This window comes from Prionailurus bengalensis, chromosome D3 (assembly GCF_016509475.1).
Source record: "Prionailurus bengalensis isolate Pbe53 chromosome D3, Fcat_Pben_1.1_paternal_pri, whole genome shotgun sequence".
Lineage (NCBI taxonomy): Eukaryota > Metazoa > Chordata > Mammalia > Carnivora > Felidae > Prionailurus > Prionailurus bengalensis.
In genome coordinates this window covers 13616778-13635621 of record NC_057356.1, presented here as the reverse complement: position 1 = coordinate 13635621, position 18844 = coordinate 13616778, and the positions used below count along the sequence as shown (strand labels likewise).

Sequence of the window (18844 nt, the reverse complement as noted above, 5' to 3'; positions counted from 1 at the left end):
GGCCCTTACTAAGTGTAGCAAAACGCACTGGGCGAGGGCAGCGCCCGCCAAGATCACACCGCGGAGCTGGGATCTGAGCCCCGACCGTGCTGGAGGCCAAGGGGAAATCTCTCCTCGTGATAAATGCAAACCCAAACGTGTTCATGGTCTTGAGAATCTTTTCCAAAAGACCCAAGGACTTGGGCCTGGGCGACACTCTGCCCGAGGGAAGGAGAGAATCAAAGTTTTTTCATCAGGTTCCAGAGAGCCGGCTCGGAGACGCCTCTGGCGCCTCCAGTTTTCTGAATCCCAAAGTTATCCGAATCCCATTAAATTTAAGAAGGACTCATTATCTCCCCCCCAAAATCCTGAGTGTCCCTCGCCCATCTATATCTTCAGTAGCAGGGACAACTCCAGCTTCTCCAGTCTAAAGGCTCCTGAGCCCCTCCCCCTCGTCGGCCCCAGAGGGTCTGTGTCTCCACTGCCCATTAAATCGGGATCGCCGCTAGAAACTGGAGCCCCGGCAGGAAAACAATATTCACAAGGAAGCAGACAAAAATAAGTTACCTTCTAGAAAGCCCTTTGCGAGGGTCTTTTCGGGTGCGGTGCGTCGCGAATGCGCGCCTCTGCGCCCCTCCGGGGCTAAGGATCGACCCCTCTCACCCCCCCACCCCCCCCCCCCCCGCCACCTCCATCAAGCGCTCTAGAGGCGGTGGGGGCGCTTAAGGGTCTGGCCGGGAAGCTCAGAGCGGGGTGGGGGCGTGTGTTGGGTGTATGCAAATCCGAAGCCTATAGGTGCCGAGTCAGACCTGAAAGTGGGCAAGTTGGGTCGCATCTGGCTCCCTCAGGAGATTTTTGAATCAACCCACCTCCCCAAAACAAAACAATAGCCTCGGAATATTTTTGAATAATGCAGCCGGATTCGATACCAGCTCCATCCAAAACGGCAAACCAGCCTGCTTCCCTCGCCAAATCGGAACCGGAGCCTTATTCAGGAGAAAGGGAAGGAGAAGGCCTTCGCTCGCGCTCTCCGCCTCCGCGGGGCCCCACGCGACCCCCCAAGGCCGAGACCTCCCCGGCGGGGGCCTCGCCGCGTCCCCGCGCGCCGCGCTCCTCCTCTCCCAAACGCGCGCCCTCTCGCTGCCGGCGCCGCTAGGGTTAAAAGTTACCTCTCGGTTTCTTCTGCCTGCAGCCCCCCCCCCCGGGGGCCGGATGATGTAACCCCCCTCCCCGCGCCCTCCCCGCCCCCCTCCACCATGTGACACTTTAATTAATAATAGCGCCGTCAGCACAACAAACGCACAACACAAGGAGAAACTTGGTGTCCAGGGGAGGCCCCCGGCGGCTGCAGCTCGGCGGAGGCAGGCGCAGAGGCCGGAGGGAGCGGAGGCGAGGGGCGGCCCGAGCGCGGGGAGGGAGAGAGGCGAGCGGTCATGTGCCCGTGCCCCCTGCACCGCGGCCGCGGCCCCCCGGCCGTGTGCGCCTGCAGCGCGGGCCGCCTGGGTCTGCGCTCGTCCGCCGCGCAGCTCACGGCCGCTCGGCTCAAGGCGCTCGGCGACGAGCTGCACCAGCGCACCATGTGGCGGCGCCGCGCGCGGAGCCGGAGGGCGCCGGCGCCCGGCGCGCTCCCCACCTACTGGCCCTGGCTGTGCGCGGCCGCGCAGGTGGCGGCGCTGGCGGCCTGGCTGCTCGGCAGGCGGAACTTGTAGGAACGCGGGGCTTCTTGGTGGGGCCGGAGCCGAGACCCAGCCGGAGAGAGCAACAGGTACGCGAGCGAGCGCCAGGGCGCGGTGGCTGGAGACTGGACACGCAGGGCAGGCCGGGAGCGGGAGAGCGACAAGTTTGCTTTCTTCCCTTCCCATCCCTTTCTTCCTCTGCTCCCTCCTCGCGCCAGGATCGCCACCCCCCCTCGCCTGCAGCTCCCATCTCTCCTTCCAAGTGTCAGCTCAGCTATTCCTGTCCTCCTCTCTCGACTCCTTAAGCGCATCTTGCCACTCTTCTCCAGTGGGATGGCTTTGGGAGGACTTTGCCCCCCCCCCCCCCCCCCCGGCCCCGTAATGCCCACCGGCGCCGCAAGTAAGCACACAATGCAAGCAAAAAGTGTGCTTGCTAGGAGTGCGTAGTTGCAAGCTACGCCAAAGAATTCTAACCTATCGCGGGTTCAGGGCAGGTCTCCCGTCCTCTTCCAAGCCGTCTGCTGCTCCTAAGTCGCCACTGTCTCCAAACCCTCTTAAGTGGCACTTCCCTCGTTTCTGTTCCTCGTTCTCTGGCGCCGGGAGCGCCTCTCTGGACTGCCTCCCCCTCCAGGTTTCCGCTGGAGCTGTCTTTCCCCTGCGGCCCGCGCACTTTGCAGTTTTCCTCTGCTTTGCCAACTTTTTCACTCCTTCTGCAGCGAGGTGTCCCGTTGAAGGAACTGGGCCTCCGCTTCACCAGAAGGTTGGAGCTGAGACGAAGCAGGAGGTGCCCCCAAAGTGGGCTGGGATCTGAGGCTGTTCGGGAAACTCCAAGGGGAAACCTTACTAGAAGAGCATTTATTGAGCTCCTTCTGGGTGCTAGGCCCTAAAATATTTAGGGGGGGAATGTTTGAAGGCTTGCGGTATGCTAGGCACTGCGTGCCGGTGGGCGTGGGGAGTATTGAACGCCGTGTTCGCTACCAGTGGGAGAAAGGCACTGAGCATCTTCTGTGCCCTAGGCCCTTGGGGTTGGGGACTTACTGAGCACCAGCTGTGCGCCTAGGGGAGCAGCCGTGTAAGGGACTGTCTTCTCAGATTCTGGAACAGAGCAGAACTGCAGAGAATGGGGAAGCAGAGAAAATCAGCCCGAGCCCACCATAGGTGGGTCTAGGGCTGGAAGGTGAAGGTCGAAGCTGAGAAAGCCGGCGGCCCCGGGTGCCACGACCCCACAGATGCCGAGCGCTCGGCCCTGGCCGAGTCCTGGCCGAGCCCCGCCGTGCGCCGACACCCTGGGAAGCTGGCGCGGCGCCCGCGGAGAGAGGCGGCAGCCGGAGCGTGGGGGGTGACAGCGCCAGGGGAGCTGCGGGGGTGCGCAGGGTGTGAGCCGGGAGCGCGGGCGACAGATGTCGCGTGGGCCGGCGCAGCCCTGGCGCTGGCGAAGAGAGGTGCGTGCTTCGGGACGCTCTCTGCCCGGCCCCTGGAGGTCCCATCCGGGGCAGGTCGAATCCCAGGGGCAGGAGCCACCTTCTGGACGGGGCGGGTGGGATGGGGGTGGGGCAGAAAAAGGGAGTCGAGCGGGAGGCGCGAAGCCCAAAGCGTGGAATTTACGCAAGGGCGGACAGAAAGCGGAAGGAGAGGGAAATAAAAAGCGGGCGGCGAGACCAGGATAGAAAGGTGAGGGAACCGGAGAAGAAGAGAAACGGCTTGGAAAACAAATTGCAAGATAGTGGGGATGTGAATTAGAAGGAAGATGCGAGGAAGAGGAACCCAGTCAGAGGACTGGGACGCGGCTTCCCACGGTCTTGGGGTCCAGGCGGGGCTGGGAGAGCCCTCCCTTCCCAGGACGGGGCGGGGCGGGCTGCTGAGCGCCCACCCCGGGGTGGGGGGCGGAGAGCCGGCCGTGCGCGCGTCGGGGCTGGGGGTGCCCCCGGGGCCCGCGGTGGAGGCGGCCCCGGGAAGTGGCGGGAGACCTCCGAGAGGGCGCGCGGTGAGGACGGAGTGCGCCCCTGTGCGCCCAGGCCGGGCACAGGGGGCGGGGGTTGGAGCTGGGAGACCCGGGTCCACGCAGCGGGGGAGGGGGCCCGACGGGAGCTTCGCGGCGGCGGCAGATAATTGCCGGTGTAGGATGTATTGCCCCCTCCTCCCTTCGCTTCTGCCCCAGAGTTCCGGGCCGCTTCTCGACTCCAGATCATCCCTGGGTTCTTCTTTCCCCTCCTGAGTCCCGCCCGGCCTCCCCGGCAGCCACACCCTCCCGAGTTCTCCCTCCTCGCCTGCCCTGACCCCAGAATGCCGTGGGCTTCCCCGGGGCGCCGCGCCTCCCTCCGTCGGGACACCAGCGCTCGTGTCCTGGGGTTCGCCGGGCGTGGGCTCCCAGCCTCCGTCCCCCTGTCCGAGGAACTCGCGTTCCCGGCCCCGCCGCCTACCAGCCTGCAGCTCGCTCGGGCCTTTGGTGTGCCTTTGGCTTACCTGGCGGGACACCCGTCTTTTCCAGGCCTCTCCGGCCAGTTGGGAAGAAGTGAAAGACAATCCACTGGAGAAAGACAATTTGTTGAGTTCTGTCTGCGGTCCTCTCTCCGTTCTTCCTACCCGAGAGGGAAAGTGGGAGTGCTCACGGGATGACTTCGGAATTTCAGGGAGGCCTGAGTCAGCCCTGTGGGGCAGGCCCTTCTTTTAGGCGTTAAGGGTGACCTTGGCTATATGCAAGACCACAATTTCAACAAGCTTATTTTGAGCTGCTGCTGTGAGCGGGCGGTACTTTTCTCAGACGCCATCATTAAACAAACAAACAAACAAACAAACACCCCAGACTCAGTTTACCCCATACGTAAAATGGGGACCATGATAGTCCTTGGTGGCAAAGGTGTTGTCAAGAGGGTAAAATGAATTCACCTACAGAGGGTTCTAGAACAGTGCCAGAGGCATGAGAAGTAGATATACAGGTAAGCTGTCATGCTTATGATTGTGCATTTAATACCTTTCTTTCCCCAAAGAGATCACTTTCTATTGTTGGCAATTGCTGGCAATTCCCCACCGTCCCTACATGCCCTCTTGGGGGCTCAGAGCCAGAGAGGCCAGGATAGTACAACGGTAAAGAGCATGGGTTTAGGGACCGGATGGGCCTGGACTGAAGTCCCGGCCCAGGAACTTGCCGGCACTGTGACCTTGGGCAAGAATCATAACCTTTCTGAGCCTTTATCTGTAAACCGGAGCTGTGTCTCTTCTAGAGTCGTTGAGGAGGCTGATGGGGGGAGCATCCCTTTAAAGTACCCGAGGCAGCGCCTGGCACTTAGTTCACTCATCAGAGGCCGTTATGAAATGGGTCATGCCATTCTGATGATTTCAAAGGGGAAACTGAGGCAGAGAGGGTTCACGGAGTCCCAAAGGGTTGGTGGCAACATCAGAAATGGAATTGGGTTTCTGTCTCTGAGCACACAGTGCCCCGGCCTCAACCCCGCCCGGCGCAGATGACTTGGGGGTGCAGGGGAGAAGACACTGGCAGAAAGCAGAGGGGGGTGAAGAGTCGTGAATTCCTGCACTAGCCAGATTCCCTTTCTCTGAGAGCCTCAGGGGAGTCTCCTTGGAGGCTGAGGAGGCCAAGGGGAGATGGGTGTGATTGAAGCAGTCACTGCAAAAGGTTCCAGAGAGAACAAAAGATGCTTTCTGGTGAGCACTGGCTGGTGGAGGAGGGGAGGGAGGCAGAACTGTGCCCTGGGAGGGGGCAGGGAGGGAGAGAGAAAGCAGCTGGGGAGTCTGGCTGGGAGAAGGGGCCAAAGGTGGGCAGACCCTTGCCTTGGGATGAAGAAGAAGGGGAGAAAGAGGACTCCGCAGGCCCAAGAGCCAACACGGTTGGGGACAAGGAAGATAATGGGCCAGCAGCAGCCTGCTTTAATGAAGTAATGACAGCCTGGCCTGCCAGACGGATGTGCTAACTGGTTCTTGGCAGGTACTTTGGGGACTAAGTGGTTAAACCTGGAGGCGCCTCCCTGCAGCCTCCCACCCAGCCGCTGCACCCCTGCCAGGATTACTTCTAGAGCCTGAAAGCCTAGGCCAGGGGAGGGAGCAAGCCATAGGGAAGGAGACAGCTGTTGGGGAGGTACCCCCCGGGAAGGGGCCAGATGTGCAGGACCTTGGCAGCCTTCCCACCACATGGTCCCTGTCTGGAGTCACCCGCTTGCCTAGGGACAGGCCAGGGCACAAGTGGCTGAGCTGTCGTGTAAAAACAGCCGTACCCCGGGATAATTAAATACACCCCCAGAGGTGGGCAGGGCGGATTTGGCAGTTTCTGGCTTTTGACAGTCGGCTTTTCAGACCTACACTGGGGGTAGGGAGGGAGCAAAGCGGGGGCTTCTCTTTCCCCTCTGGTCATCCCCAGTGTGACGTGTGATAGGATTTCAAGGGAACAATGGGATGCCCCACAGTCCATGACTTGCTTGTCACATAGTAGGCATACGATAGCTGTGTGATGAATAAGTGAATCAACCCGAAACTATTCAATTCGGTATTCCCAAATCCAGCTGCTTTCACGTACTCAACAATTCGTTACTGAGTACCTACTGTCTGAAGGGCGTGGTGGACACAGGGAGGACACAGACAAAGAAGTCCCGGCCCTTTAGGGGGAAGAGACAGATGATAAGTTAGATGACAGAAAGATTGTTTTGGTTATTATTGCTGTGTAACTAATTACTCCAAAGCTCAGTGGCTTAAAACAATCGTCTGACTATGCTTATACATCCTGTGGGTTAGGGATTCGGAGACGGCATAGCAGGGGCGACCAGCTCCAGGCCGGTTGGGGGCTGGAATCACGGTGGGCATGGGGAGGAGGTAGTGGGGATCTTCGCTGCGCCTCCTTTGTGGCCTGGGCTTTTCCAGAGCCCGGGAGCCTCACGGTGGTTGGATTCTGACCTGGTGACTCAGAGCTCCAAGAGCGAGTTTCCAGGGGACCCAGGAGAAGCTGCTTTGCCTTTTTCTGACCCAACTTCAGAAGTCACTTAAGTTAGAAGTAAGTCACAAGCCAGCCCATATTCAAGGGGAGTGGAATTAGACACCACCCCACGGGGGAGTGGCAAGGTTCTAGAAGAGCATGTGGGACTGGAGATAATGTGGCCATTTTTGGATTATGCAATCTCACACAGATAATTTCAGAAAGTGCCAGGACTCTGATGGTGTTACAGGAAGGTCATGTAATAGAGAGCCCAGGGGACTCCTTACCTGCCGTGGTTAGGGATGGCCACTTTCAGAAGGGGCCAGGGGACCGGTGACTGGAACGACAAGAAGGAGCCAGCCATGTGAAGGCCTGCAAGAAAGGTGTTCCGGGGAGAGAACAGCAAGTCCAGTGGCCCGGGAAGGGAGACTTTGCACGGTGTGTTTGAGGAAGAAACAAAACCTGAGTAGTGTGGCTAATGCCATATGAACTTGGGGAAGCGGTCTGAGAGGTAGGGAAGGGCTGGCTAATAATCAGGCCATGGTGAGACGGCCAAGTTTGGTTCTAAGGTCAATAGGCAGAAAGGGGTGAGAAAATCAAGCTCGGAGACTCTTTTATCGGTAATGGCGCACGGGCAGGTGCGTCGTAAGGTGGGGGATTAGACGTGACTCAGGAAAGAGGGCAACATTCCGTCACCAGCTACAACATGCACACTGGGATGCAGGGACGAATGAGTCCCAGCTCCTGGCCTCAGATGCTCCTAGACTTCAGGGGCTGGAGATCCTGGCTCTCTCCCCGCAGCAGCCTCTCGGTGGAAACGAGCTCGTTCACCTTCTGCCAGGGTCTGAGAGGTCCTGATTCCTCTACCAGCTCACTGATGCCCAACCTTTGGTGCCCTCAGAACGTTGTGGATCCTGGCTGGATTTCCATTACGTAAGAAATGCCACCAATCAACTCAGGATCGTCTCCCTGCCTCCTTCCTGCCCTACAATGGTGTCCCTGCTATTGGGTGGGGGAACATGAAATGAAGTTACTTTGGGAAACTTTATGTAATATCCCCATTAAAAAATATCTTGGGGTGCCTGGGTGGCTCAATCGGTTAAGCGTCTCGCTCTTGATTTTGGCTCAGGTCGTGATCTCCCAGTCTGTGAGTTCACAAGCCCCGTGTCTGGCTCCTCACCAACCACCAACATTGTGGAGCCTTCTTGGGATTCTCTCTCTCTGTCCCTCCCTCTCTCTCTGCCCCTCCCCCGCATCCTCTCTCTCTCTCAAAACAAACTTTTAAAAAGTCGTAAAAATAGCTTTTTCTTGATTACAAAAAATATTACAAATTCATTAACAAATATTTGGAAAACGCTGAATAAAAGACAGTTTTTGTTGATTATTTCCATCTCACTACCCACTGTTCATATTTTCTTCTTTCTTTATTAAAAAAAATTTTTTTTAATGTTTATTCATTTCTGAGAGACAGAGACAGAGCACACGTGTGGGAGGGGCAGAGAGAGACAGACAGACACAGAATCCAAAGCAGGCTCCAGGCTCTGAGCTGTCAGCACAGAGCCCCACGTGGGGCTCGAACTCAAGGACCTCGAGATCATGACCGGAGCTGAAGTCGGACGCTTAACCGACTGAGCCCCCCCAGGCACTCCCCACTGTTAATGTTTTCAGTAGACTTCTTTCCATTTTCAAAAAGACATCGATGGGTACTTTCACAAAGGGAATCACTCGCTCTAAATATATTCTCTGTAATCTGACTTTTCCATCATAGCACAGACATGTCTCCATGCCTTGAAATATTTTCTACGACACACTTAGAGGTCACTTACTGTTTCATCATTCTGCTGTCCTGCCATTTATGTTCCCAATCCACTATTGTTGGGCATTTAGGTTGTTTCCAACGTGATGATGAAGCATCCTTGTATATTACTCTTAGGGCACATCACAGGTGATTTTCTTAAAAATGCCTACAAGTGGAGGGGCGCCTGGGTGGCGCAGTCGGTTAAGCGTCCGACTTCAGCCAGGTCACGATCTCGTGGTCCGTGAGTTCGAGCCCCGTGTCAGGCTCTGGGCTGATGGCTCGGAGCCTGGAGCCTGTTTCTGATTCTGTGTGTCTCCCTCTCTCTCTGCCCCTCCCCCGTTCATGCTCTGTCTCTCTCTGTCCCAAAAATAAATAAACGTTGAAAAAAAAATTAAAAAAAAAATGCCTACAAGTGGAACTTTGATATCAAAGCATATGTAAACATTCATTACAACAGTTGTCTAAAGGGTATAAAACCTTTTTTTTTTTTCTTTAATGTTTAGTTTTGAGAGAGATAGAGAGTGCGAGTGGGGAGGGGTAGAGAGAGAGAGAGAGAGGGAGACGCAGAATCTGAAGCAGGCTTCAGGCTCCAAGCTGTCAGCACAGAGCCAGACACAGGGCTCGAACCCATGAACTGCGAGATCATGACCTGAGCCGAAGTCGGACACTTAACCAACTGAGCCACCCAGGTGCCCCCTTTTTAAAAAATAGGCTTCATGCTCAGGATAGAGCCCAATTCGGGGTTTGAACTCACAACCCTGAGATCAAGACCTAAGCTGAGAGCCACACAGGCGCCCTGGGGCGGGGGGGGGGGGGGGGGGGGGGGGGGGGGGGGGGGGGGGGGGGAACCTTGTGGTTAAGGTCCAGAGGGTTTTCTAGACAAACACTGCCATTTGTTCCCATATGTCATTCATGTCACTGGCTTCTATATATAAGATGGGTTTGAGCTTGGCTCTTGAGTTGGCTGTTACCATTCTCAGCTAAATCTATGTTGTTTTTTTGTGGAATGTTCTTCGTGGACCACACCTCTAGCTATTGTTGGAGTGCCCAAGAGTAGGGATGACTCCTTCCGTGTCCATCCTGACGTTGGGAAAGAGCTCCAAGTCTGAGCAATGTTACTAAGGGTTTGGAGAGCTTCCCTGCCTGCCTGGCTCTACCTATCACCATGGTACAGCCATGTACCATGTACATCGGATATTCTTGGATCTAGCACATGGTGCTTAATAAATACTGAAGGATGCTAATATATACTGATGATGGGGAAACTTAGCTTTTGGTAGGGGGAGGTCTTCAGAGAGTGGGAATGTGTCAAGGGCAATGGGATGGATTTAAGAAGAGGTCACTTTCAAAGACAGCCCAGATCTGAAATGTTTTAGTTGGCACACCACGGGCTCCAAGTCTTGATTCTGAAATTTTAACCACTGGTAACAGTTCATCCTGTTGACCCAGATTTTATGCGGAGGCGGGACAGCTTGGTGGAAAGTGACACGAACTTTGGAGTCAGGCTGACTTTTGGATCAGGTCCGAATCTGCCATTTACCAAACGTCCCTTTACCTTCTGAGCAGTATGAGGCATGTCACTATGTTGAGAAAATGGTAGAGAATGGTCAATGGTAGTGCGGGATATGTGTCGTTTTTATTTGGGATAAAATTCAGTCCTTGGGTCCGTATTCGGAGTATGGTGGGGAACTCATACTGGACTTTTGCAAGCCTTTTGTTTAAAGCCATTGCCAGTCTTGCCTCCCCCACTCTGTGGCTCACCAGCACCCTGCTTAAGCCACTGTGCCGGGGCTGGGAGAACCTCCAGAACAGGACTTCCCAACCTGGGCAACACTGGCTTTTAGGTCTTCTGAGAGCACCAATCAGGTCTATTTTGCCCACCATTGTATCCCAGCCCCCAGCATGGTGACTAGCACAGAGCAGGCATCCAGTAACTACTGAATGAATGAATGGATAAATGGATGAATGGATGGGTGGATGGATAAATGAATGAATTGGGGGGACACCTCAAGGAATTTGGGAACCCTCCAAAATTCCACATAGAATTGGCTGACTTCATACTCCTCTGTTTCTCCCTAGTTGAGAGGGAAACCAAGGCTTTGATCCAATTCTCCTAACATCTATGACCATAAAAGGTCACCATTCTAGAAATATAGCCAGAGCTAGACAGGACTTTAGAGGCCACCTGGCCCAACTCCCTCACTTTCCAGACAGGGACACTGAGGCACAAAGATGGCTGCTGAGGGTTAAGATGAGGTGGCCTTCAATGCCAGCTGACTCTAAGGGTTTGAACAAGTTTTCACACCTGGTGGTCTCCCAGCTGAATCTGACCTGCAGTTGCTTTTTCTTTCTTTCTTTTCTTTTCTTTTTTTTTTTTTTTGACTACCGTGTCTTCCCCCACCCCTGCCGGGCACTGAAAAATCAGGCACTTTCTTACAGAAGTCTGTACTTACAGTTTTTCTGGGAAAAAAAAATGGAAAGGTCTGACAAGACTGAGTCTGTATTCCCACGTGGCAGCAAAAGCCTGGATGAATATCAGAAGCCCCTTTAGATGGGATACAGGCTCTCGGGATACCCCGACCCCTCCCGGGCACACTTCGCTGGTCCCAGGCAAGCATTTAAATTTGCAAGGCCTGCTTTAGGGGACCACCTTGTCAGACATCCCAGGATGCATACACCCACCCACCCACATACCCTATTTTAAATAAGTGAGATCATCTGTTCATGTTGCTCTGTAATCCGCTCCCCCCCCCCCCCAACTAAAAATAGACTGCTGAGCTCTTCCTGTGTCAACCAAGAAAGGTTTCATCACCCTTTTGAACGGCTGTATGATGCTCCATTGTTGGATGAGCCATGACTCACTTACTTGGTCAACCCCCACCCCCCGCCCCGCAGGACATGTCTGCCGTTTCTCATTGTCTGATAGCATGAACAAGGTATATTCTGGTTTGGACAATTTTGCAAAAAAAAAAAAGGGGGGGGGAGTTCCTAGGGGTGAAATTATTCGGTCAAGGAATGTGCGTGTTATAACAGGTGACTCATCTGGGGAGACACTCTAAGGAGGGTCTGCCCATTTGGTGTCATTTCTCTGCTGCGTCGCTACCTCCCCACCCTCAGGGCTACCCATCCCGGATGTCTGGTTAGCGTGCATACAGTCCACCTGCTGTCACTCATAGTGGACAGAAGCTCCCAGTTCTCTGCTCTCTCCTCACAGGCTTTACGTAATCAATAACGACTCACCGAAGCACTGATAACTGCCCGGTGATAGCCGTGGTATTCACTGGTACCCCTGATAACTAGTCCCTGAGACCAGGGTGCCAGCGGCTTCCAGAGGCTGCCGGATGGCCTCTTCCTCTCTCACGTCGTGCCTCAGAGCCAGCCTCCTGCCTTTTTGATCCCTTCACCCTCCCATCTCCTTGGCACCCACCGCCCTAAGTGGGCAGCATGAACTACAGGGATGGAGGCTGAAGTGAAGACACAGACCAGAGCAGGCGTCCCTCCAGGAGAATTCTGCACGGAGACCTTTGTCCCCATGATTCTTAGGCGCTGGGACTGACCGCGGGGACCATCTGAACTCCGCAGTCAAAATAAAGCTCCCTGAAACCAAAGGCGGAGAGTGGGGAAGTTGCCACCCCTATTCCCTCGTTCACGTACCCACGGTCCCCCGGCAGGTTGAAATGGGCCCCTGTTCTGTGTAGGACATCGTGCTGGGCTCTGGGGACCCAAGGACGAAGGGGAGAGACACGGTGTCTGTTAACGCACAGAGAATATTCTGGGAGGTGTAGCCGTGGAGCGAAGGGGGCTTTCCTTTTCATTTCTTTATCCTTCTCTGCGGTTTGAATTTGTAACTTAACATGTGTGCAAACAGCCAGAGCAAAAAAAGATGTTTTTAAAAATGAAATATTGGGACCTCCTAGGAAGGAAGCCAAGAGTCTTCATCTCCGATATAGGAAGAAGGGGGTGAGCCTCCCGCCTGCTCTCCTGTGTCAGTGGAGCTGGCCGTTCACCGCTTCCCCCCTTCACGCCCACAACAGGGTGACGGGACCATGGCCCAGGGAGGCAGGACCCTGAGGGGCCATGTTCTCCCCTCTCCCCGCCTGCCCCCTCCATTCGGTGGGCACAAAGGGGAAACAGGGACATTTTTTTAAAGGCAAAGTTTCATGTATCTCTTCAGCTGTGAGCTTGGGTTCTGAGTCAGCATTTGAGAAGGTGTTTTATGAGCCAAGTTTGAGGAAAAACATCTCAGGGAGTAGGACAGTGGGTCACAGGGGATGACAGACTTTGTTTTTTACAAACACCGCTGAGGGGCACCTGGGTGGCTCAGCTGGTTGAGCGTTCAACTCTTCATTTTGGCTCAGGTCGTGATCTCACCGGTCGTGAGATCGAGCCCCGGGTCGGATTCTGCGCTGACAGCAGGGAGCCTGCTTGGGATTCTCTCTCTCTCTGCCCCTCCCCCATTCACACTCTCTCTCTCAAAATAAATAAACGTTAAAAAAAATAAAATAAAAATACAGCTGCCTCTTGAATAACATGGGTTTGAACTGCACAGGCCCGGTTATATGCAGATTTTTGGGGATAAATTCAGTCTAGTACTGTCAATGTATTTTCTCTTGCTTACGATGTTCTTAATATATTTTCTTTCCTCTGGATTGCTTTATTCTAAGAATGTAGCAAATATGACACATATGACACACAAAATAGGTGCTAATTGACTGTTTATGTTATGAACAAGGCTTCCAGTCAACATATGAGTAGTTAAGTTTTAGGGGAGTCAAAAGTTATATGGGGATTTTCAACTACGTGGGGCGGGGGGGGGGTGGGGTCAGCGCCCCTCACCCCTGCATTGTGCCAGGGTCAACTGTAGTTTTATTTTTATTTTATTTTCATTTTTAAATTTTTACTTATTTTTTAAATTTTTTTCTAACATTTATTTTTGAGAGACGGAGTGAGACAGAGCACGAATGGGGGAGGGGTGGGGGTGGGGGGACACAGAATCCAAAGCAGGCTCCAGGCTCTGAGCTGTCAGCACAGACTCGAACTCATGGACTGTGAGATCATGACCTGAGCCAAAGTCGGCCACCCAACCGACTGAGCCACCCAGCGCCCCTGTAGTTTCAAATTATATAATTACTACTTGTTCCTTGAGAGGAACCAAAAAAGAAAGAAAGAAAAATGACAAATGATACAGAAGTGTATAAAGGGCTCTTTCACTCTGTCCCCAAAGTCACTCTCCTGTGTAACTTTCAGTCTGGAGTACATCGCAACAATCGTAATAGCAGACCTTACTATGCGCTGAACTTCTAAGTGCCTCACATATGTTAATAACTTTTAGTCCTCACATTGACACGGTGAAATCCACTGTTCCTCCCCCTACTTCCATATAGGGCACCTAACCAGAGAGGTTAGTAACTGGCCCAAGGTCACACAGCTTTTAAGTGTCTGAATCAGGATTCCCACTCAGGTGTTGGGCTCCAGAGTCTGTGCTCTTAACCATTATGCTATTTTGCATATCTGTGCACTGTTTTTTTATATGGATATATAGAGATATATAGATATCTGTACATATGTATAGACACATACACGTATACATATTCATTAAAGGGAAAAAGATCTGAGATCATACTATTTGGCCATTTGCTCTTTTCAATTAAGAATCAGAACATGCGAACGCAAATTGGTGCAGCCGCTCTGGAAAACAGTACGGAGGTTCCTCAAAAAATTAAAAATAGAACTGCTCTATGACCCAGCAATTGCGCTGCTAGGTATTTACCCAAGGGATACAGGTGTGCTGTTTCGAAGGGACACATGCACCCCCATGTTTAGAGCAGCACTTTCAACCATAGCCAAGGTATGGAAAGAGCCCAAACGTCCATTGATTGATGAATGGATAAAAAATTTGTGGTATATATATACAATGGAGTATATAGCAATCAAAAGAATGAAATCTTGCCATTTGCAACTACGTGGATGGAACTGGAGGGTATTATGCTAAGGGAAATTAGTCAGAGAAAGACAAATATCATATGACTTCACTCATAGGAGGACTTGAAGACACAGAACAGATGAACACAAGGGAAGGGAAGCAAAAATAACATAAAAACAGGGAGGGGGACAAAACAGAAGAGACTCTTAAATATGGAGAACAAACAGGGTTACTGGAGGGGTGGTGGGGGTGGATGGGCTTAATGGGTAAGGGGCATTAAGGAATCTACTCCATTGTTGCACTATATGCTAACTAACTTGGATGTAAATTTAAAAAACAAAAAACAAAAAAAAAAGAATCGTAACATACTTTGGGGCCCCTGGGTGGCTCAGTCAGTTAAATGTCTGACTCTAAGTTTTGGCTTGGGTCATGATCTCGCGGTTTTGTGAGTTTGAGCCCCATGTGCTTGGGATTCGCTCTCTCTCTCCCTCTGTCTCTGGCCCTTCCCTGCTCATACTGTCTCTGTCTCTCTCAAAAATAAACTTAAAACAAATTAAAAAAAAAAAAAAGAATCGATCCACCTCCTTCTCATTTGCACGTAGCTTAATGTATTCATCCAGTCTCCTGCTGATGGACATATGGGTTGTTTCCAAACTGCTGCTCTTAGCGACAAGCTGGAGGGAACACCCTTGACCATATTTAGGTGACTACTTCTGTGCGCTAGGTCCCTAGGCTACCGTGTTCCCTTTAAGATCCCCGGAAGTGTAGGCACAGGCCCCCTCTCTGGGTGTAGGACGTGGTTACACGGCACCACTGGCCACGCAGAGGCGTCCTCCTGATGTCCATCTGTCACTACCGACACCAACCTGCAACCAGGACATAAACAGGTGTGGCAATTTGTCCATTTAAGTGCGCCGGGAGGCCCTTAGGAAGACACGTTATAGGCTTAATGATTTACAGGTAGGAAAAACGAAAACCCTTTGCTGGTCCTACCTAGTCTTGCAAGAAGATGCCATTCCTTCTGTGATGGAGCAGATTAGTGCTGTAAAGACAGAGGTTCCTTACCTCTCCTGATGCCATTGTTATTTTCCCTTCGTCGCTTTCAGTGGACATATCTATGCAGCCTCGCTCTGCACAGCTTTGGGGTGCAGGTCCCTGCTCATCATGGTCCCCGGATTGAGCCATATGTGTCTTGACCTCGTGCTCTGCTCTGGCCCTTTCCCCACATAAATGATCCTTCCTTCTTCCAATTAGTATTATTTTTGAGAGATTTCGAGCAGAGGAGGGGCAGAGGAAGAGGGAGAGAGAATCTCAGGCAGGCTTCATGCCCAGCACGGAGCCCAACATGGGGCTTGATCTCACGACCGTGAGAGCATGACCTGAGCCAAAATCAAGAGTCAGACGCTTAACCGACTGAGCCACCCGGGCACCCTCCTTCTTCCAATTATTGAGAAAATATGAATGCGTATCTTAAAGGTCCAGTTCAAATCTTGCTTCCGCTCTGAAGCTTTCCCGGTGAGCACAGCCACTTCCTGACTTCTGATAGTGGTAGACAATGGTCTTCCACAGTTCTGGCCTCTGACATATCCTGTCTCCCAGAAAAAGACTGGAGGCAAATCGAGGACAGGTACTGGCCTCATCTAGTGCCCAGAACGATGCTTAGCGGAAAGTTAACACGCTCAGTAGCATGTAGATGTGGTTCCTCTCTCTCCCTCCGTCCTTCCTTTTTGTGCGTGCTGAAGGCAGCGTCATCCTCTTAAGCTAATGCTGCAAGGTTCCACTGATTTTTTGAAGATCGGTGTGAGTAGGAGCCAACAAAGCGAGCTTTTGTGAATTGAGCGTGTTTATCAACTGAGTTGGCGGACGACTGATTGATTCGGCATCCCCTGAACGCATAGGGTGGCAACACGGTAATACAGAAGTCCTGCTGTGCTCTGCCCTCATGGGATGAAAGGGGAAACGGCGTTCGTGGTGACAGGGGTCCTCTGCCTCCACCTGAGCAGGTCAGGGCAAAAAGGACTGAGGTCACTGATTTGGATGACCGTCCGCTAATGTAGACTGTCGGGTCCATGGGATTAGGACTCCCTTCGTTCGTGCGGACATATATATTGGGTAAGCGTCCAAGTAAGAGGCAGAGAGTACCCCCAGGCTGGTAACCAGAGAAGAAGTTAGTGAAGGTTCGGTGACAGAGTGTAGACAGGGTTTAGGAAACTGAGGAGGAGTAACGCAGTACTACAGGGCTGGCCACAGAGGAGAGCCGTCCTTCCCGGCCTGAAGGGCTGAGGTGAGGCACTAGGACCTGGAGTCCAGCCGGGGAGCTGAGCCCAGTGGGCGCTGTGGCCCGACAGGGTGGGAGCCAGGGGAATACATACCCAGGTCTTGTGCCCCATTAGGGCCTTCTGTTGAGTAGACCCAGCGGGAAAACCTATGGGTGCAGTTCGTACAGGTCAATATGCCGGGTTCTTGCCAATGTAGAAACTGATCTCTCTCCCACCTTGTCTCCTACGCCGCTGGATTTGCACTGAGTAAGGTGCTGTCGTCTGTGAACTTACAGCCCCTGCTAACTCTCCAGCCTCACCCCTCCCCGGCCCCGTCGCCCAGGCTGTGCTGAAACCTCATCAGGCGCCTTGACCTCGTCAGGGCATTTCGCTGCTGTGTTCTCTCCCTTGTCCTGCTTCTTCCCTTCTTCCCGGCCACCTCTCCGTCCCCTTCCTCTGCTCCCTCTTCCTCCTTCTTCTGACATAATTCCCCTGCCAGAAAAATCCATCCTTTTGAAGTGCACAACTCAGTGGTTTTTAGTTTATACTTCCAGAGTTGTGCAACCATTCCCACCATCGATCTTAGAACGTTTTCGATTCCCCAACGCAAACCCTGTCCCCATTAGTAGTGATGTCCTAATTCCCTCCTCCTCCTCGCAGCCCTGGACACCCACTAACCTACTTCTGTCTCTAAAGACTTGTCCCTTGTGGACATGTCCTATACGTGGCATCATACAATCTGCGATCTTTTGTGCCCGGCTTCTTTCATTTAGCATAATGACCTCAAGGTTCATCCAGGTCTCGTGTGAGTCCTTTTTACGGCTGAATAATACTCTGTTGTATGGAAATACCCCACCGTATTTATCGGTTGATGGACACATGGGTTGTTTCCACTTTTTGGTATCAAGAATAATGCTGCGGTGAACACTGATGCCCAAGTTTTTGGATGAAAATGTTTTTCGATTCTCTGGGGTATATACTATTTGTGTGGCCCTTCCTGGAATGCCTCATCCTGGCTAATTCCCTAGCATCCTTCAGTGCTCAGTAAGGGTCTCTGCTTCCTTCTCCCAAGAGCTCTCTCTGACTCCCCCTTTCGCTTCTGGGCTCCCCTAGCTCGTGTTTATCCAGATTATGCTTCACATGACACTGCCATTGATACTGATTTCTTCTCATCTCTTTCTGTTGGCTTCAGAGCCCCTGAAGGGCAAGAACTATGTCGCTGGATTTCTAACACCTAGCATAGTTCTTGGTATGTTTGGCAATGAACAAAGGAATCAATGAGAATAGAGACTGTCCTACAAGTCTGCCTTGAATATGAGTCTATGAAGTGAATAGATGAAGGAGCAAAAAAGGCAGCATGGTTCTGTATTCTCTCTCTTTTTTAAATGTTTATTTTTTTGAGACAGAGAGAGAGATGGAGCATGAGCGGGGAAGAGGCAGAGAGAGAGAGGGAGACACAGAATCAGAAGCAGGCTCCAGCCTCTGAGCTCTCAGCACAGAACCTGATGCGGGGCTCGAACTCATGAACCGTGAGATCGTGACCTAAGCCGAAGTCGGATGCTTAACCTACTGAGCCTCCCAGGAGCCCCTATATTCTCTTTTTTAATCACAGAAGATGCTTATGTCTGAAAACAGAAATGTGTGTGTGTGTATGTGTGTGTGTTTTCAAATGTTTGTTTAGGGAATGCGGGTGGATGGATAGGGCTTTGGCTGGGGTGGGGGCGGGGATGGCCACTAAATCTAGCTTCTGGGGGAACCTTTCCTCCAAATCAAAGCTCTGTCTCTCGCAGCTCTCTCCCATCCCCCTCCACCTTCCAACATCCAGGGCTGGCTGTGCAGAGGCCCAAGGCACTGACGTCATCCCCAGCAGCTGTCTGCACGTGCCTACTGACCGAAATACAAATCTTTATTTCTGCAGGTTGGTGAAAACCCTGTGTCCTTGGAGAAAGCTGGTTCCCATTTTCCTGAGGGGGAGCCCAGAGCTTGAAAGGCCGCAGTTGGCGCTTCGAGAAGGAAGTGGAGAGGCGTCTGGAGCCATAGTAGCAACGGCGGAAAGGGACTGGGGAAGCCCTTTGCATATCCAGCTGCAGAAACAGACACCCCAATGCTATTTACATACAGCTCTATATATAAAAAAAGAAAATATGAATATTACTACTCAGTGCATGTCTTGTCGAGGACACGGTCCCCTCCCTTTTCTGCACCTTCCCGTGTGAACTTTGATGCTTCCGTGTCTGGGGCACCAGAAGTGAGGTGCGTACTGTGTACCTGGAAAATCTGCAAAGACTGGTG

The 18844-nt window shown here is 52.7% G+C and overlaps 1 protein-coding gene across 1 annotated transcript; it reads left to right on the top strand.

The window, feature by feature from the left end:
* The first annotated feature begins 1270 nt into the window (after positions 1–1270).
* HRK (harakiri, BCL2 interacting protein) lies at positions 1271–18706 on the top strand. The gene is made up of 2 exons (XM_043557698.1): positions 1271–1744; positions 18471–18706. Exon 1 carries the CDS (start codon positions 1413–1415, stop codon positions 1686–1688), a length of 276 nt encoding a protein of 91 aa, XP_043413633.1. The 5' UTR covers positions 1271–1412; the 3' UTR covers positions 1689–1744; positions 18471–18706.
* Positions 18707–18844: the final 138 nt, after the last annotated feature.

Excerpts from the sequence above, each read along its gene's own strand:
- HRK (XM_043557698.1), top strand. The coding sequence starts at position 1,413 with ATGTGCCCGTGCCCCCTGCACCGCGGCCGCGGCCCCCCGGCCGTGTGC.